General features: G+C 39.6%; 1 protein-coding gene across 1 annotated transcript in view; it reads right to left on the reverse strand.

Moving 5' to 3' along the window:
• clstn2a (calsyntenin 2a) overlaps positions 1-21,576 on the reverse strand; it is a 164,830-nt gene that overhangs the window by 83,720 nt on the left and 59,534 nt on the right. Inside the window, exon 2 of the mRNA XM_023282689.3 lies at positions 4,535-4,657. Coding sequence (XP_023138457.1) covers positions 4,535-4,657 — 123 coding nt within the window. The remainder of the gene's footprint in view (positions 1-4,534; positions 4,658-21,576) is intronic.

A 21,576-nucleotide genomic window follows, 5' to 3' on the forward strand; every position in this document is an offset into this window, starting at 1 on the left:
GAGGGGATCTTTAAAGAATTACAATCTAAAATCAAAATATAACTGAAACCAGAGATATCAGGTCATCATCAAGAGTGCAAAAGATCCAATTTAAAAGGTGTTCATTACAGTATTTACCTCCATGTGGCGGCCTTCCCTGTCTTTGTTGGAGCATTACTGCATATCTTTTTGTGTTACTTCCACCTGCTGACCAGTGCAATAGTGTGAAATAACAGTGTTTCAATACATTAAAAACAAAACAGGAAATAAGAAAAAAGGCCCCTACTCTTAGAAGACAAAACTGGTTTGTTCTAATGGATGTCAAAAACTCAAAATAATATGCATTTTCAACATCTAAATGTGAACTAAACTTTAGCCTTGTGCTGGGGACAGACGAACTTTTACAAGTGTGCAATGGTAGAGTTGGGGATTATGTATTTATAGAGCAGTTTTGATCGTATCCAGAGAAAGAAATGTAAAGAAAAAGCTCAGTTGTGTATATTTGTCGGGTACAATGCATGTCCAGAGTGTTTTGTCAAAAATCTGTTGACAAAATCACACTAAAAGCATCCCTAACATGCTTCAGTCTACATGCTGACATGGTACAAAGTGTTTTGGGATGAATTCAGAATGGCATTCAATTAATTTGCATACTATGGTTCATCTAAGGAAGTTTAGGACTTACAGATCAGAGAGAATAACTTAGAAATAATCGGCATTTAACAAAATATTACTGATTGGTTGATGACAATCTTGTGAACAAGTACACAATGAAATACTTATGACATGAAGGGCAGAACAGAACAAGTTTAAAATCACAACTGACAATGTAACCCTGAATGTAATATAATAAATGCCAACAATCGTGGGAATTACAGTGAATGCAAGCACACCTACATGCACCCACACACAACTAGCAGGAATAATCAAACCTGTTATTTTGTGACAGCTGTGTGATGACCCGCTCTCCTTCTCATCGTCTATTTGTCTCTTCCATTTTCTCCCCACTATTCATTCTCCCTTTTTCTCCAATTCTCCAACTACTTTTGTTCCTTTACCCCATGCGAGTTCTGCAGAGGAAACAATGTACCACAGTACATTATTCTGGTGCCATGATGAATGGGACGAATCCGTGCCTGTTGACTGTGGCCTTGAGATAAAGAATAAGCAAATGAAACTGCCTGCTTGCCTTGCAGCTCCCTAGAGTCCACTGCCACCATCCCTCATGCTAATTTGATTGAGAACGCTCTATCAGCACATACTTCTCGACCGACACACCTTTGCTCATGGGAGGAGTTGCAGGGGGGCGGTGGAGAATGGAGGATGTCATCAAGGCGCACGGTAATAACAAATTTATCTCCAGGATGCCTGTCTCAGCGTATAATGTTTGAGTTAGGCCCACTGTGGGTAGTTAACATGAAAGTGAAATGTGGTGCCGCAGGAGAGGGCAGGATAGAACCAGAGACAGGAAGGAAAGAAGAAGATATTGTAAACATTGAAAGGTGAGGAGGGGTAAAAAGTGAGGCTTTCAGACGCCAAGAGTAAGAGATGGAGTAAAGAACAACTAAAGAGTGGAGAAAATAGGCAAGTACTTAACAATCCTGGTCTGTGTTCCCACACTGCAATTAATGTGGAGCCAGAAGGATGCCCACTCCTTTCTGCAGTAAAACAAAACCAGGATTGATGAGAGTGTCTATAATGCGTAAGTGACTGGCTGTATATGGGCTCGCTAGGAGCAAAGTGTCAAGATAGCGAGGAGGAAAAAGGATAGCTGTGTTGAGACAGAAGGAGTGCGGGTGCTGGGTGGAGAGAAAGACACAGAGATGGAGCTAAAATTTTCAGGGAATAGTTAGACTCCAAGCAGGAAAAATAGGGGGTTGAGTTTGTGTAAAACACAGGGCGAGCTGTAGCACTAGACAATTGCCAAGGGAGATAAATTGGGACAGAGCTGCTCTTTTATGGCCATTTTTTTTGCAGTCTCCTTGGTAGCTATTGTATGGGTTCCATTCGTTAGACCGCATGCAATGAAAAACATTCAAGGAGAGAAATATCACCAGTCAGCAGCCCGTGCACGGCTCTGCTTTGTCCTCTCGGGCGATATTTCACCAGGCTTGACCTTCTCTAGCAAACAAACCACATGTTAATCATGGAGAAAAACAATTAAAATGAATTTCCTCTTTAGTCTGCCTACTTGTCATGGTGTCATTGAACCTTCTCTGCACCACGGATTTGGTGACTGGGGAACGCTACATACTGTAAATTGCTGTAAGGCTGCTTGATTAGACGGGAACAATGCCTATGAGAGTATCCTCAGAGTCTCCACTTGTAATGAATAAAATATTACGACTGCTTTTTTTGCTAAATATATTCAGTATTTTTTTTAAGTAGAACTAAATCCTCTGTATTCTTCCATAAGATCATTAAATCCTCATTTACAGTACATATTGCACAGTATTTGGGTTACACTGTACAGTACTGTTTATGTACAGTATATTGTTGAGAACATCTGTGAGGGAAAACATGGACTCAATCTGCTTCACGCACTTCAAGGTCAACAGCTTTCACCCATTACTTACACAGCAGCTCACAAGAAGCACTAAAAAAAGGCAAAATTATGGCCGTGGCATTAGAATAAACACACACACACACACACAAAAGAAAACAGAGAGAGGAAAATAGCTGAGTATCAGTTTTCCGTGGTTGTCAGCTCCGGGATTAATAGGAGCCATTTCACTATAATGAGCTGTTAAGCGTTAGCTGCCAAAAGCCTCTTCGTTTGCCTTTGAGTCTCAGAATACTTTGTCTAATTATAACAGCTCTCTCTGTCCCTCTTCTTCCCGTCACCGTCAGAACTGCTGTACCTGTGTGACGCCCGTCTGATTTCAGCTCTTGTTAGACAACATAATAAGCACCTGAAAGTATCAACTAGAGAGGAGATTTCCAATGATGCTGTAGCCTACTGTCATTACAATGTGCCGCATGTCAGCACTACACCGCCAGCATCCAGTTTAATGGTAACGATTATAGGTTCAACTTCACTTGAAGCGGGAGCACGATAAAAAAGTTCAGCTGAGCAAATGCTGTCCTGGGGTTGTTTTTCATGGACTACTGGGGGAATTTTTTACTGACTTAGTAAGCTGCGGAAACTTTTTCTCAAAACGCTACAGTGAGTTCTCAGTGGCCAAACTTCTCAGTGAACGCAAATATCACCATCAAATATTGCTAAAGGGGACGAGGGACGTTTCTGAAGAGCAATAAAGTTTTAGAGATTTATTCATGAAGTCTTTATTAATTATTAAATATTAACAATGAATGGTATTGTGGCTGAAGCAAAACACAACGCTTAATCAAAGCCATGTATGAAAACAGAATTCAAATAAGTAAACCTAAATTTAAAATGAGCTGGAGCTAAAATGCACAATATACTAAACACCACATTATGTAATGTAAATCCTAATTAAAGAACATACAGCCATGAAAATTCTGGCATTCTGCTGCAAATGACAGAATATTGTTTTGGTTCTGAAATAAATACTGTCATAATGAAATGCTGACAAGACTTAAGAAAAGACCTTATATGCTTCCATTTCTGAGGGCTATTTTTTGATTTTTTTCAAACCAAATGCTTGTGTTTTTTAGGTTAAAGCCCACTGCTTCAGCAACATGTCACATTTGTGTGTTATATAAGACGAGTCAAAGATAGAGACCACATGAGGAATGAGGTTCCAGTCTGAAGAAGCTCATTTGTTATGAATGTAGACATACAGTTGCAGGTTACACTTGTCAAACCATTTGAAACGAGGCAATGGAAAAAGAGAGTTGTGTTCACTGTCATACTATAAATAAGCTGTCACTTTGGAAGATCGCCGACAGAAAGATAGAGATGCTTGACAAATTCTGTCTTTTTCTCTGTTGCATTTAGATGAAAATTTACCGACTCAGCCAAGTGTTCCTTGAGTTTTTTTCCACAACAAAAGAGTGACTTAAAAAAACTTTGAAGCTCACACATTTTGAGATGTTTAAGAACGTTTAGTCACATACCTGTAGTGTTGACTGTGCTTATTGTATGCAGCAACTCAGTTTAACCACAAAATTACAGACAGCAATAGGCTTCCAAACTCCCTGTTTTGTAAGGTCCTCGTTAAAGAAAGAAAAGCCTCGTCTTTTGTGCGTCCGTGTAAGCTAATGCTATACAATAGTGAGGAAAAAAGTTCTCTTTAACAACAAGAACACCATTTGTTTTCTACTGCTAACAGTGATAAATGGCATTCAGTCTCCATGACAAACAGTGAGCGCAGAGAAATGTTGGATCATCTGTTTTTGTCTTGTGGTGTGAAGTTGCCTCAGTTTCCTGTACATAGTACCAAAGCATCCTTGTCGGGGTCTTTTGTGTGTGAGAGACAGTGTGTGTGTGTGTGTGTGTGTGTGTGCGTGTGCGTGTGTGTGTGTGTGTGAAGGTCTGTACTCTGTGTGTGTACTATGTGTTCAAGTGTATGAACTTAACACTGTACAGAAGATGTGAATGTGTTTGTCGCTGCATATTTGCATTTCCTACCAGCATAGGGAACCGGGGCGTCCTTGTCTAGAGCCACCAGTGGAGGGTCCAGCAGCACCGTGTCCATGTTCTCTGTGATCACACCGTGGTAAGAGGTCTCTATCCACGGCTTGTGCTTGTTGACTGTGAAAACACAAGGGAGGAATGCCATGAATGCTACTGTTTTCTGTGGAAATACACTTTATATTTCAATGTGCATTTCATTTTAGAGCATTTCTGTTAAGAGTTTAATTGTAATTCATAGACTTCTTCCATCTACATAACTGTATGTCAGGAGGTTTGTCCACTAAGGTGTTTTGCTCAGGCTACGTGTCCACAGGGGCGTTTTTGGAAGCGATGTGTCAAAACATTGGCTGCACCTGATTGGACAAACGTTTCACTTGTGGGCTATCTACTCCAGGATTTCAAACTGGACCAACATGGCGGCTAGTTCAGAAACTGTAGGTTATAAGACATGAACATTTGACCAAACAGTGTTTCTGAAAACATCTGTCGGGACAAAAACACCACACAGTTGTTTAATCTGTCTTCATTTTAGATTGACAACAGTTTCCGAAGGCAACAAGATTTGCATAAAATAGCCTAGACCTCAACTTTAAGCAAATGAGAAACGGGAAATTTCAACAATATTAGGATGCATTGCACTGGTGTTTACATAAACAATGAATGGGAAGCACTAAAATGACGGATCTTGTGGACACAGCGTGACAAGGTGCTGAGCATCTATTATACGCTGAGCACTGCGCTTGGCTTTGTTTATTTTTTTTGGTCACCTGTAGAGTTGTTTAACTTTGGTTAAAACGCTGCACTCATCACTGTCTCTTTTTACCCAGCCACACAGGTGCAGGACCACACTGACCAACTGCACCCAGCTGGGCATTTCCACAGAAGCCTCTGAATTTTGAAGCTGCCAAAAACAAAGCTTTGGTGGACACATAGCCTACATGAGTCAATTTAAAAGGACAGACAGTGAGAAAACAAACCCCTACCACTGTTATTTTTTTAACAGATAACAGGACTAATGGTCACAGTGTGAACAGAGTGGAAAACATTGATGTTTGTTATACAGCATTTAGGACCGTCTTGGTTTAAAAGAAGATTTTGTGTTTCCTGAGAAAGTATTGCAGCCAGAACTGAAACGATTCCATGAAAAAACTCGAGTTACTCAATGACTATGAAAATTCTTAGCATTGAAGCTTCATTCTAACTTTATTCAGCGTTACAGTGTGTTCGGTGAAATGGAGAAGGAGGAAGGAAATAGCGGGACAGGTCTGAGAAAAACCACAGGAAATGCAAATGTTCGGGTTCACTGCATGCTGTAAATAAAATTAAAATTCTGTACAATATGTTCAGTGTAAAATTCAGCTCCCCTCCTACAATAGCACAACTCCAATACTTCAGCATCTCAGTAGAAAACATCCAGTGCACAAAGTGGATGTAGCTACCAGCAGTAATATATATACAGAGCAGCTCTGTCTTAAACACTGCTCAACTAGTTTACCCCAAAATCTCAGTAACTTTGAAGTAACACATCAATTCACTCGCTTTGTCACAGGTGCCATGTCATTTTTGGTATCCTATTTCAACAGCCTGTTATTTTGCCTGTCAAAATACACTGCTCAACTGTTCTGTTTACATTACTAGTTCTGTTTGTTTGTTTTTTCTTTACTTTAATTAAGATTTCTCCCCACTCTTTTGTATGTAATGATACTCTTGCTCAACCTTAAGAAGAAGAGATGTCATGAATAAGACATGTAAAGGTCTGAATTGTCTGTCCCTCTCATATTCTCAATAACAAAAGCCTTAAAAAGTATCCCTATGATACACTATATTTGTACATTTTAAAAGACCTGTCTTTTTCTGTTGTATATTTATTATTGCTCTTTAATAAAGCAAATGTATTTTGTATCTTATTTATTTGATTAAAGAGTGGAATAATCAGTAAATTCTCTGCAAAGCTTTGCCCCACACCTTGACTAAGTTGGGGAAACACTATGTTGTCATGTCTACACACCTATTTTTTCGAGTTCTAACTAATCTTAGTCCAACTAATGACACAGTGAATTACAGAATACACATCCTACTCTGACATAAGCTCTGTGTTTTGCCCTCTGCATCTGTAGATACTCCTGCTTCATCACCACTCCACACTAAATTCTCATTGCTTCTTTTCTCTCTTTCCTCTGTTTCTATTTGTGTCTCTGCCCATTTCTACAGAGTGGAGAATTCCATCACGATGCCACAAAAGTGATTGAAAGGTCAGAAGGATAAGCTGGAGATTACACAGATCAGCATCACACATAATTACTGACACTGTAAATTAAACTTCCTCTCACTTCCTCACAGCAGGATCTCAAACATAGGCAGAAACCGATGTACCAAGCCACAAAAACAACCATGTGCGCGCGTGCATGTTTGTGTGTATACACACACACATATCTCTGGTGTACAAGTGTCACTCTCTGCAGGGAGCTGGGATGTCAACCCGACCTTTCAATTCACTGAAGAGGAACGCTTTGTCTCATGCCATTGAGCAGATGACATGTCCAGCTGGCAGTGATTTAAAATGCATCAAACTGTTCCTAAAGCCTTCTCACAGCTTTTCATCTGTGTAGACAAATTTCAGTAGTTTTGTCCTACTATCCCATTTTCTCCCTCACTTGTCACCATACTGAATTGAGAGAACAGGGTCAAAGCAAAATTGGAAATGGGTCTGAACAAAGGAAAAAAACAAGTTTGAAGCAACAAATGTTGTGAAGTGAAACATTTCAGTCAGAAAAGGAAAATCATTTAAAAGTTGGCAACTTTTAGACTGACAAGAGTTCTGCTAACATCACCTTTGACATAAATAATATTATCAAGTATTTTTTAGAAGCTTTTTTATTAGATTTCTGACATGAAACACAATATAATGATGAGAGGAAATATAGTTAGGAAAGCATGATTACTGTGCTACAGCACTACTTCTCTTTTACATTTGTGTTCCGCTCTATCAATTCTCTGACAGACCTACTGATCTTTCTAGATGGGACTCTTGCCATGCTGAGAGAAAGTAGAGTGGATCACAGGGAGAGAAAAAAAAGCAAGAAAGGAAGACATTATTCATACGAAGAGTGTCATCTCAACCTCATGCAGTAGACAGAAACACTGCAGCACACAGCATGACTCTACTCTGCCGGAAAGTGAAAAGAGAGTGGTATTTAAGCATCCTTACACTTTGAATATATTACTTGTAATGGTGGATTCAATGGTGCATTTACCAGTGCATTAAAACACACTTGCACATACGCTTTTATGCCGTATTAAGAGTTCGGTCTCATCGTTATGCTTCCAGCTTTCCTTGGATTTTCTCTGTTAGTAAAATTTCCATTAAAAAGACAGACGCGAAATGAACTGAAACAATCTTATAAAGAAACTCCACAAAACAAGATAATAATAAACTGAGGTGACTATAAAATAAGCTAAAAAATGGATGTTATTGAGGTTATTTTTCCGTTCCAGTCTGCCTGCATTTGCCAGTGGTAATACACATTAATCCATCATGCGCACATAGCATTTCATTTACATCTGAAGATGTCTTCAGTGAGTCTAATAGCAGCCCACAGCTAGTGCAGTTTACTCATGGATGGCAGGTTCAATTTCTAGCTCAAGGTCTTGCATTTATCCCAAACAAATTGTGTGGTAGTTGACACAGCAGAGCTGTGACTTTTTAAAGGGAGTAAGAGCTCTTTTGCAGAAAGAGCACACATTCACAGGCTGAATGGGCTATTTCCAAAATGGCTTTCATGACATGAAATAATGTAAAGCCATTAGTGATGCATTAAGGGTATTTATCCTTGACATCCTTGTACTCTCGCATTAAAAGCTAATTCATGTTTTCTACATCCGTGTGTGCAGACCAATGAGAGGTTTGAAAACAGACAGCGGGCGGGCACATGGTTGCATTTACAGCATCACGTTGTTATACGAAGGTTGTATTTCCCCATGACACCAAACACAGAAAAACACATGGGGGTTCCCATCATGTCAAGGCTGCCTGTGACGTTTTTTCAGCATATAGCGGCTGTTTACAGTTGGACTGTAGTGTTGTGTCAGTAAATATTCCTAAAGTGTGTCGAGCACAGTGGATGGACAAAGCACTTTAGAATTTCTTTGTTTGTGCTTTCCCTCAATGTCCATGGAAATCAGAGCGCCACGCACCAAAGTCCCAGTGCAACTCATTTAATGATGCATAATAAAGGTGTTGATAACAACAAAAATCTATATGTACAGTCTCTCCTCATAACAAGCACATGTTTGAAGCACAACTTGTTTTCTTGGCATGTGCAGTGTGGACAGCCGGCTCAAACCTTCACAGATGGCCTCTTGCAGACCCTTGTGGACTTGGGTGGATAACAAAATTTACATCTTTTGTGGCCCAATGCGGACACAGAAAGCATGAAACAAAACCAAACAAAAATGGAGTTAAGTTTGTATTTAAAGAGAAAAACTTAGCCTAGACAAAGTGAAACCTACTACAGTAGCAGCTTGGTTGTTTCAAATGAGACTACAGTCATGCTAGTCACTCTGTAAGTCTGCATTTATGCACAGCTGATCTTTACATGTTTACATGTTAATTTGCCAACTCACTATTAAATACTAACAGGCTATTGCTACGTAAAATGTGTACCATATCACCATCTTAAGTTTAGTTTATTTTAGCACGTTAGCAACCATAAAATACAGCTAATAGTAAATGAAATTTCACTAGTTTCTTTTATAAGTATTTAGTCAAAACACAGTGAATTTGAATTCCAAATTTGACTGTAAGGTCAAAAAGTTATTACAGTCAATTCTCAGCAAAACATGAATATCAGAAAATATCATATCAGTCTATCAGAGAGTTGCTAAGACATGTAAATCCAAAAACGTTAACCTCATGGTGGAGCTAGAGAAAATGTGATTAGCAGAACTCATCATCTGGGAACTGTGAACGTCTGTACAAAATTTAAGGACTATCCATAAAAGCTGTTGAAACATTTCAGTCTGGCCCAAAACCTTGGACTGAACAACTGACAAGGCAGACGCTGCCATCCTCAGGGCCATGCAGCACTGTGGTTAATAATAACCATTTTAGTAGCAGCTGATTCCCTTAATAAGGTTACAAGTGTCACTGGCTGCAAAATGCATGGCGACTTTGGCCATTTCCTACGAATCATCTGTGGCCATTACAGTATAACAGCATCTGACTGCACATTATGGAAGACTAATTCACTTACAAGAAGAAACAGTCTGACCGCAGACAAAGTACAGCACACCATAAAATCTAATATGACAGCAATATGGACACAGAAATCCAGAAAACAAGATCGTGTTTTCCTGTAAATAGCATTAGAGCAGGGGGATTGTTAACTTATCCAGTGGGGTATTGAAATCAAAATATCTGCTATGTCTTTTCCTGGTACTGAGACTCATGAAAATATATTACTGTGGGGACAAGACTGGATGATAATCTATATTTAATTTAGGTCTCGGCTCATAAGACACAGAGCATTACTGTGCTACAGACTGATCAGTTTAAGTCATGTCAAATCCATAGCATTTATTCGATTACAGTGATGTTTCAATGGAACTGAGTCATCGTTTCATACACTACAGAAGTAAAAAATATAACGGCAAGGTTAGCAACACAACCACAGAGAAGTAATATTAATGAAAAGAAGAATAAAGTAAATACAAGTTTACAAGCAAATATGTAAGAGGAAATAAAGATACAAAAAAAGTCACAAAAGGACAAAAAGGAAAAGTATTTTCCTCATGCTGCAAGTTTTATTTTCTCATTCAGTACCCTTTAAGGGGCTATTTTTTACAATTCAGTCTTGACTTTGGAACAGCCACAATGTCCTGTCGGGGGATCCAAACTGGTTCAGTGTCAGCACAGGTCAGGTGGCTTAATATGCTAGAATTTTGAGGTTCTGCAGTGTACCTCTCACCAGCAGCACCAGTCACCAGGAGGGAAAAGTAAGAAAATGTACGCTTCTCACACGATAAAGATGAATGACAGGAGGGTGAAACAAATGGAGTGAATCAGTGAGCTAAGAATACAAATAAAGAGAGCAAACAATCCTGCAGAGTGCATCAAACATTTCAGCAATACAAAGAATAATGACAACATCTCAGCGCTATCGACAGGTGAGAAAGCAGCCTGAGCATATGGGAATCTGCACTGACCTCCCTGTGCTCTGGCAGAATGAGCAGTAATTAAACTTGGAAAAGCGTTCGCAGCACACACACACACACACACACACACACAGTCATACACCAATAAAATGAACACGGGGAGACAGAACGCAAAATGTGAAATAACATGACGGATGAAAATCAAAGGAAGGAGAAAGAAAGGGTTAACCAGGAGAAAAGAGTAACAGAGGAAGGGAAGATAAGAAGCAGCCACACTGGAGGCGGTGAGGTGAGGAGCCGGAGATAATAATGGAGGGGAGTCGGAGAGAAAATGGGGCAATCCAGGGGTAAAACAGAGGACAGGCTGAGCTGGAACTTCCTGTATGGCAAATGGGCTGCCGCCTATAGGGCCTCAAATCCTTTCATTTATTCTCCAATTTAAATATTAAAATGAATTCCTGTAGGAAACAGTACATGACAGATATTACACATCATCAAATAATGACCATGACTGGAGGAGGCACCAACTCTCATGTATGGAAAGATCAAGCAGAGGCTTCCAAAAAAATGCTTAGGGGCAGCCTTTTGTCACACATTTAACATTATGGTGATAACACACAAAAGCCCTCCTTGTTATCAGAGAAAAAAATGCATAAGTTGCACTTGCAAAATACTATTTTAACTCCATAGTAATCACTTTCTGGTGTCATCTTCAGTCGGTATAATCCCCCACCAGAGAGATCATAGCCCTCTGTCCTTTATTTCACACCCTGATTCCAGCTTCATTAACATAACAAGAGTAAAGACTTGTATCCAATTATTGTTAACTGACTGCATGTTCATTTTACACAAATTAAGGAGCGTATGAGATAATTTTGCATTTAATTCTCACGCAAAAATGATGACGCATTCATTATCCACCTTTGAGAAAACAGGAATATTCAGACTCTCTCCCGACACTATAATGTGTATCATATTAAACAATGTCTTTTATTCTGAGTTCCTCTAATGAGGCAGTTAAAACAGATCTTCTCATCCTCGCCTTTTACAGCGATGTGTCCATGTGGGAAAGTGGTTATGATGCTGTTAGTTTAACAGTAAAAGTGGTCGGAGAATTAAAACTGCAGCTTCAGAGCATTTCAGCTCAGTTAGGAGGTGATAATTGCTTCAGTGTTGAACAGTGAATCTCATTATATTACACTTCTAACGGTAATTGATGTCAACTGAAGCTAAGATATGTAGGAGTTTATGTCTAATGGTTAGGACACAACATGAGCAGACATGATGGACAAGTTCAGTCCAAGTCATTAATGTGGATGAAGACATCCACAACATAACTATGCAGACATCAGTGTTGGCTGTCAGAGAGTGATTTAAATGACCATAACACCTCTTTGCAAATGATAAGGAGGTTCTCAGCATGGTGGTATGGATCATTAGTATGAAAGAAAATCTTTCATCTTATGTTAATACCGAGGGAAAAATACGACTGAGCCCTATAGGATACAAGACTACAGATAATGCTGTTGTTTTTTAATCAACGTGATTTATGACAAAATCATTATATATTTCTACTTGCTGTCAAACACAGATGTAGTTTAATTACCCTATGTACTGTAGGGGAATGAGTCCTATTTGACAATGGAGTAAAACATTTAATGTGACAACCGACAGAAAATTCTGCAAAAGCTGCAGTTTTCTGGTATCATAAAACCAGGTTTGTTCATTAAAAGGAATTCTGACAGTGTAATACAGTACTGCAATGTCACTGATGCCGCATGAGGCAATTTAATGATAACTAGAAATAACTCCCGACTCAACGCAGCCTTACACCAAAATGTGTAACAGCTGCACTGGTCCACAGCACAGAAAAGTAGGGATCAATCCGATATCGATTTCTCAGGGCTGACACTGATGCCAATTACTGATCATCAAGAAAGACATATAACTGATATTTTGAACTGATATAAATTAAATGTTATACCTTATCTGCATTTGACATCAGGAATCTGTCATTCATAACTAGGCTTCTTCATTATTCATTATCTCCTCTGTTTACTGATCGATTGATTTGAGATTGAACGGTTTGTCTTCTGCAGTTCCATCTGCTGTTCTGTGATTTATTTTAATTTTTTGAATCTTTCTTTGCTTTATCACTTGTATTAGCAACAAAAGGTCAATATCTTAAAGATTATTAATCATAATTTTCCAGACTCTGCTTCAATTTGTAGCTGCCTTCTAACTTAGCTGCTAGCCCTTAGCTTAGCACTAGGCACTGTGAAAGTGGCAAATTTCCTGGCTTGTTGCGATGGCTTGTGTTTCTTTTTCAGTATTTACGGGTTGTGTCTCTGCTGGTGAGACTACAGACAGAAAAGGCAGCTGCATCCGACCCAAAGTAGAGCATTTAATTTAGTAATAATTGATTAAGGAGAACAGGAGTACAGATATTCGGACAAATGCCAAATATCGGCCCCAATAAGCAGTCAGGCCGATGATCAGTCTATCCCTACAGAAAAGGCGGTAAAATTGTGAGATGCAAACACTTTTATGGTGAATTCTTTCCTATTCACCTGTGCCCATGTGACATGACAACCAAAGTCCAGTAGGAAGAAGTTGAAGGGATGGTGGAATTAACCAAACACAAGACTTACACCCAGGAGACTGGAGTTCAGATCCTGTGTGGTACCATTCCTTTTCATATTGGTTTTTATGCATTGTTACGTCAGTCACTGTTTTCTGTCGCTGTCAGTTGCTTTCACTTGCTGTTTGCTTAGGTTTGCACCACAAAACTATGTGGTTAAGTTAAGGCACTAAAACTACTTGGTTTGGTTGAGGAAAAGATCATGGTCGAGGTTTAAATACACCCATGCAAATGCTGAACATAAAGCTCTTTTTTTCCCCAAAGTTTTGCCACAAGAGTAGCCCATGAGAAATATTAGCATCTCACATTTTTTCTGCCTTTTTGTGTCTCGTCTAGGCTGTTAATTACTTTGAAGAAACACATCAGGTCAGGCTGACCGTAGCAAATATTAACTATTACTTTTTACTTCTCATCCCCTCTTCTCTCTGCTTTGGCTGCTGGGTCTTTTTACGTTTCATGTGCATCACATATTCAGTCTCACATCTGAATCATACTCTACACAAATGGCAAATAATAGCACATAACATGCTGCGAATAATAGCCTTAACCTTTTAATTTAGTCATTTTTCTAGTGTTCCTGCTCCTTATTCTGTTATAGTTATGTCATTATAGTGTCTACATGTCATCTACTTGAATGTCTCATTTTGCTTTCAATAGAATCAAAATTTCTCACAGGTATATCAATCCCAGAAAGTTTCCCTACCTGAAGAAACAACTTGTGTACAAAATACAGCATTTAATGCTTATGTAACTGAATCAATTCAGACACCATTCATCAGTGGGTTCAGGGACCAGCACTGAGAAACATGGACTTGTACAGTAACATTAAAGTTAACTGGCCTCACAAGGATTACTGAGAAAAGAAGCAACTACAGAGCAGTAGATTAGGCATTAGAAACTCCAACGCCCAAGAGATGAGTGGGACAAAATCATTACATTAGGTCCATAAGTGCTATGAGCATCGACTCTGACTTTTATAGTCCCAGTGCTCAAGTGCAAGATGCAGTTAGCAAGAACAAAGTAATTAGGCATATTGACTGCTGCATATAAGTCCTGCACTTTAAGCAGAACTAGGTCGGAGCTGACCAGTGGTTCATTTTCGGAACATTAATTCTTCCCACTCACTCCCTCTCAGGACTTTTCTTCCTCATACAGTTAGATATGCAGGCAGTGCTGTTGTTTTTTTACTCATTAAAGGGGCCATAAACTCTGATCTCCACCAACCACCGCACATAAAGCTCCCCTAGTTATGGAGACAACCAGCTTACGGAGGTTTTGATTTAATTTGGTTTTTCCCAAAATCTCATCACAACACTTGATAGGTTGCTTTTCAATATGAACAAGAGTATGTGAGACACAGATTTGACATAATTGCCCTGCGACATACAGCTCCCTTCTTTTCGCTGTCTGCTGACTGCATCAAAACAAACTGAGGTGGGAGACAAAGCCACTGTGCTTAATTGGCATCAAATATTTTGCACGAACCAGGGCAAAGTCTGTAGGCTTACAGGAAAAACAACTGCAGAGCTACAGAATGTCTGAGCGCGCAAGTGCATATCAGTGTGTTTGTAAAGTAGATGACCATGTTAAGAAGAAGAAAATCACTTTGAGGACAAATAAAATAATCAATGGATGAGCTGAGTGAGGAAAGAAAAAAAACTGATTAAGCTGCTGCTGAGAGAAAGAGAAATACGTATAAGCACAGAGTAGGGAGAGAAGGAAGGAAAACACAGTAGAGTAATTTAATTGTGTGCGGTATGTATCTCCCTGTGAGTGTGAGATGAAACTCAGCAGGTTTCTAATTCTGCTGGATCTGATGAGTCTGCAGAATCCTATGGAGACTGTGGCAGGTGGGTGGAGTTGATACAGAAAATGGCAAAAATTCCAAACAAGAAAAAATGCATTATGCACATTCAAACAGAGAAAGCAGCAACTCATATTCAGCTTTCCTGTAATGTATGCTACATGAATTTTGCGACATTTACCAGTCGCAACTGCAGAGACAGAAAAGCTGCATTACATCCCAGACTGAAGGCTGAAACTTGAGGCCAAAGCACAAAAGAATTACAGAAGCCAAGATACATAACAGACCTAATACTACTTTGACATAGAGTGGGTAACCTACAGCTTATGAATACCAGGCATTTATGTCAAAGTGTTACGGAAACTTTGATGTCAAGTCTGCTTCACGTAATTAATCAGAAATACTATGTATATCACTTAATCAGAAAGCAATTACTTTTTACAATTTTAGGCAAACATTCCAACTTGTTTAGCTCCCTGGTTACGTTCTTTTTTTTTCCTCTGTGGCATTTCCTGACACCAGAGCTAAAGCGATGCCGAGGGAGTCTCAAAATGTCAACTGTTTGCCATTAGAGCACTTGGCATTTACTACAAGGAAATATTGAGCCTTACTAAAAGAAACTCAGTCTTCCTTCCATCCACAATTGCACTCAATAATAAACTCTATTTGTTTCCTTTCTGGCCCGCCTTTTCTATTTTATTCTACGTTATGAATCATTTGTTGATTTACAGCCCAATGAGAGAAGGAGGGAACGCATCTCTGAGTGATGGCTTACTGTCGATTAGTTTCACTGAGTGGACCAATGAAGAGGCACAACAGAGGGATTTGAAAGAAGGCAAGTGAAAGTGGAGTGGAGGGAAAAGGACAACAAAGAGAGAACAGAGAAGGGGATGGGGAGGAAGGAGGAAGGAGGAGGCGGGAGGAGGTGATATCTCCATTAACAGAAAGCAGCAGGAGACGAGAGGAGCCATGGTGAGGAGAAATGGATGGCAGTGTGACTGACTGGATTGAATTAGAAACAGTTCCACTCAGCAGTCTTGGGATTCATGTGACGATCAGCCAACATAAACGGTCTACAATTTGCACTTATTTCAACACACTTCAAATACAACAATCTGCTAAACGTCAAAAAACTTTAAATGGAAATTCCACACCTTGACTGGCTGGAGTGAATGACTCCTCCATCTGTTCAGGTGTAGTTTTGTATATTCAATGGCCCTTTTAAGTCTGCTTTGCAGTCAAGGTGGGATAAAATGCGCAGTAATTGACAGTTTGAACACATTTAACTTTCAGGGACAATTCTCCACCATAAAACAGCATATGTGACAACAGTACAAATCAAAAATACCAGTTTATCACAGGGAAAAGAAATGAATATAATTCGAGAAAATGCCTTTATCATCTAAATCAGTTTACTGTTGTCTTTCTACTGTCTAGTTTACTTTGACAATCTAATTTGTGATGCATACATATGTAAATATGTCTGTTGAAATCATTTGCTTTTGCCTTGTTCAGGCAATTTGGACTGTCAATCAGGCAGCTTCCGTCTGGAAAGTGTAGAAAGTTGAGAGGTTTTTTTTTACAAAGAAAAAAAAACAGCAGAAGATTGTTTCTTCTGAAACAGTAAAAAGAAACCCCTGACGTCTCCCAGTACACTGACTAACACCAGCTGGAAACGGTCTGGCCTGTCCTCTCAATTTTAGGCAGTAGTCAGTAATAACTTCCAAATGCTGCAAAATTGGAAGTTTATTTCTTAGAAAAATTGTAATGTATCTAAAAACAATAATAATACCCCAAGTGCGTTACCTCCCTGGCTCATCCAAGCTTTTCTTATTACTCCATAATAGAGCTATTCTGTCATTCACCCGGTTGGCTTTCATACAGGTCCTCTGATGCACACTAGTTCACAGCCGCTTTGGCCTCTCATCGTCCCCAGCCAATGTTGTGTTCTAAAAACCCCTACAACCCTGTGTCCCCACCTATGCCTAAGACAAGTGTTATTTTTTCCCATGTCTGCAAGAACACAAAGGTTCACAAAGGCCAGTGCAATGTAAATTTCAGCCTAGCAATGAGGTTCCTCGCTTGCTTGTGCTTGTAAAGTGGACTGGAGAATAGTATAATAACAACAGCTACACATCCGTGGTGTCCGCAGCGGTGCTCATCTGAATGGGAATAAAAGCAAGGCTGAAGAGATGCACTCTACATGGCTTGCTGAAATAGAAAGATTTTATTGGGATGCATTTTTTCAGATATATCGCTCAGTGCTACATAAATACGAAGAGGTGGACAATGAGTTGATGATTATTTTGAGACTACTATTTCTGAGAAGTGTTCCTACTTCTCAAGTTTTGCTAACATTTGGGAAGAGTTTTAAAATGATCTGTACCTCATTTTACAAGCAAATAAACATGTATTTAATCATATACCAGTAAATCAGCAAAAGATGTCATGCAGTGTTAGCAATTTTTAATTAATCGGTTTGTATCCCAGTTATAGATGCTTCACAAGGGAGTTACAATTGATGACTAATGCAAAAATAAAAACAACACCATGTCTGCAAATACCTGCTTTATAACTAAACTATTTGACGATGCTGTCTCCATTCTGCCATACAAGCTCACAGATCACCAAATGAAAGAGGACAAGTCTTCCTGCTCTGCCATGTTGGTTATTTTGACATTAAAGATGCTGGGTGATAGACACGTCACTCGATCCACTGCAGTCATAGAAGTTGTACTGTGGCAGAGATCGGTTTGGTTGCTGCTCCTCTTATCCATTTTGTCGCCGATTTATATCTCAGCTGCATCAGCTGTGAGTCTGACTGTCTCTAACTTTTTGCACCGTCTGTCTCAGATCTTCTGTCTGTCACTGTCTGCCATGATAAATCTGTCATCTAAACCAACTTAACCGTGTCTTTTTCTGGCTTTCTGTCTCTCATTCTCTCTACCTGCCACTGGCATCAGGTGACAGGTGTTTACTGTCAGTCTGCCAATTTGTTGGGACTTTTTCCTGGGCTAACAGTGAAGGCAACACAGTCAAAAGGGGGAAATAGTCAACATATATCAGATATCCATGGTGGTGACAGATGAGGATTAAGATATTTTAAAATGTGGGTTTGTTGATCAATAAAATACTGTATATTCACACAGTCAAACATCTGAACAAATTCTTAGAAAGTGGATTTAGCATGAACACCGATAAGAAATGCAAGAGGCAGCCCAGAGTGTTTCTTATTTTTACAGAACAAAGTGTACATCAACACCTTTACTAGCTGCCCTCAACGTGTTTCCTTCTGACACGTCAATTCCGTTTCTTTTGGACAATCTCTAAGATCTACAAGCCCACCAGAGGAATAATGGATTGAAAAGAGCAGGAAGTGTATTACATCTGTCCAAGTTCCAAGATGTCTGATTCAATTACAGCACAAAATCTTTTCAAGTAGTGGTCTAACAAGAGAGGAGCAGGAAATTACTTCTACTGTGGTGTGCTCAATAAAAATCATAGAGTCGCACAGTGATAAAAGGTCTGAAAGTGGCTGCTCTGTTCCCTTTGCTAAATAGATGTGACAAAAAATATATTCTAAAGCTTCCACATTCCAAAAGAAGAAAAGAGGATACAGATATAATTTCTTTGGCTAAGCAGTACAATTCACATGAAGTAAACTACACTGCTCAAAAAAAATTAAAAGAACACTTTTTAATCTAAGTATTGCATCAAGTCAGTCAAACGTGTGTGATACTGCTCTGGTCAAGTAAGTAACAGAGGTGGTTTTTAGTCAGTTTCAGCTGCTTTGGTATTCATGAAATTAACAGGTGCACGAGAGGGGTAACAATGAGACAACCCCCAAAACAGGAATGAGTTTACAGGTGAAGGCCACTGACATTTTTTTCCTCCTAATGTTTTCTGACTGTTCTTCACTAGTTTTGCATTTGGCTAGGGTCAGTGTCACTTCTGGTAGCGTGAGACGATACCTGGACCCTACAGAGGTTGTACAGGCAGTCCAACTCCTCCAGGATGGCACATCAATGCGTGCCATTGCCAGAAGGTTTGCTGTGTCTCCCAGCACAGTCTCAAGAACATGAAGGAGGTTCCAGGAGACAGGCAGTTAGTCTCGGAGAGCTCAACAGGAACATAGAAGGTCCTCAACCCATCAGCAGGACAGGTATCTGCTCCTTTGTGCAAGGAGGAACAGGATGAGCACTGCAATAGCTCTAGAAAATGACCTCCAGCGGAACACTGGTGTGAGTGTCTCTGACCAAACAATCAGAAAGAGATGTAATGAGGGTGGTCTGAGGACCTGACGTCCTCTAGTGGGCCCTGTGCTTGCTGACCGGCACCGTGGAGCTCGGCTGGCATTTGCCATAGAACACAGGAATTGGCAGGTCCATCACTGGTGTTCTGTGCTTTTCACAGATGAGAGCAGGTTCACCCTGAGCACATGTGACAGACATGAAAAGGTCTGGAGAAGCTGTGGAGAAAGTTATGCTGCCTGTAACATTGTTCAGCATAACCGGTTTGGTGGTGAGTCAGTGATGGTCTGAGGAGGCATGTTCATGGAGGGACGCACAGACCTCTACAGGCTGGACAACAGCACTCTGACTGCCATTAGGTATCGGGATGAAATCCTTGGACCCATTGTCAGACCCTACGCTGGTGCAGTGGTCCTGGATTCCTTCTGGTGCACAACAATGGCCGGGCTTATGTGGTAAGAAAATTCATGCAGTTACTGGAGGATGAAGGAATTGATTCACTTTGAGTTTTGGGGTGTCTTGAATTTAGCCCTCCTGTGGGTTGATAATTTTCATTTCCATCAAACAATGTGGCATCTTTTCATTCCTAACACATTATCCAGTCCATATCAATGTAAATATCCAGTTTGTTTTTTCCCCGCATTGAAATATGATGCGTTTTCAAAGTGTTCCTTTAATTTTTTTCAGCAGTGTATATACGGCTAATTAAAAAAAAACAATCTCCTGTGTAAATATGAATCTTTCTCCAGAGTTGCTGACTCTACTCAAACAATCTCACCATTGTAATCACAATTAAATATGCTGTCACAGGTCATGTGGGGGCTATCAATGCAATATTAGAACTGCTTGTGTCCATAAAACACCTTTCACAATAAATCAAAAAGTTCTTCCGCTGAACTTAAGACACAACTGGTGATAAATTTTAGTTGTTTTCTAGTTCCAATAATCCATCATTTCCATCTCTAGTTTATCCAACCTGAAAAGAAAATGTATTCTGATTCATTTGGTGAGAAAAAGTATGCAATATAGGCAAATGCAGGATTAAAGAACTTTAAATATAAAGGTCTAACATATGACTGGAAAATAGTTGCAAATCCATGTATGGTGCTGTGGATACAGAATGAGAAATCACCCCAGGGAGGTTAAAGTTGCTGGCAGAGGCATTTTTAAAGCAGGAGAAAAGCTTTAGTCATGGCTGAGGGGACCTATAAGCCCCTCTAGAAAAGTATGAGAGTGAAAAAACTGTTACTTTCCACAGAGGACTCATTTAGGACAGACAAATGTGTATGCAAACACACCAACACACAGTACCCCAACAACACAGAGAATTAGTGAGTACTGCACCACTGGGAATGAGGGGTTTAGAGCTTTTAAGTACCGATTTAGTACTCCTTCTCCACAGTCTTCTGGTCACAATGGTGTGCACAGCAGGGTGTCTTATTTGGAGAAGCAGGACACAAAAGAAACTGCATATAAAAATAGATATTTTTCACTAATTCCCGATGACTTAAGCTGATGCTGAAAGAGGTACAGTCATAAGTAAATGGACGAGTGATTTCAAATGAACTGCAAGTAGGGAGGAACATGCCTCTTAATCATACACATATGATAACACCATAAATACTCCAGTGCCAGCAGCTATCTGGTTGACACTAACATAGGAACAATGAAGAGTGCAGTTATGGTTACAGACTCTCTCTTTCATTTTTGTTTAAATTTCTATAAATACTGCAGTCATATCATTATTGTGAATTCTTTTGGCCATAATTATTGTGTAGTAACAATGTGGTATTGTTCCTTAAATAAAAAACATCATCTCCTTTAGCACAAAGTGTGGTGTAGAAGTTGAGAAGTTCAGTCTTTATATGACCATTTCCTGTTTTCATCCTCATCAGTTGAGCATTTATGTTTCCTTTTTTTGTACCACAGGAACAATGGTAATAAACACAACGCACAATTTCCAAACAGCATTCAGAGTAAAGGGCTAAATCTGGACATTCACTTGCAATGTTTCTGAGTATGCTTGGGAGAATACATGAAAACATGAACTAACTGGTAAAATGTCTGTACTAATATTGTGCTCCTCTACCTTAGCAGGACTCACTTTACAGTGTTTCTCATTCACCATCACACTCAGTCCACAAACCTTCCACCTTCGGGAGCAACTTTGGGTTCAGTACGTTGCCCG

The sequence above is a fragment of the Amphiprion ocellaris genome, chromosome 10, assembly GCF_022539595.1.
Source record: "Amphiprion ocellaris isolate individual 3 ecotype Okinawa chromosome 10, ASM2253959v1, whole genome shotgun sequence".
Classification (NCBI taxonomy): domain Eukaryota; kingdom Metazoa; phylum Chordata; class Actinopteri; family Pomacentridae; genus Amphiprion; species Amphiprion ocellaris.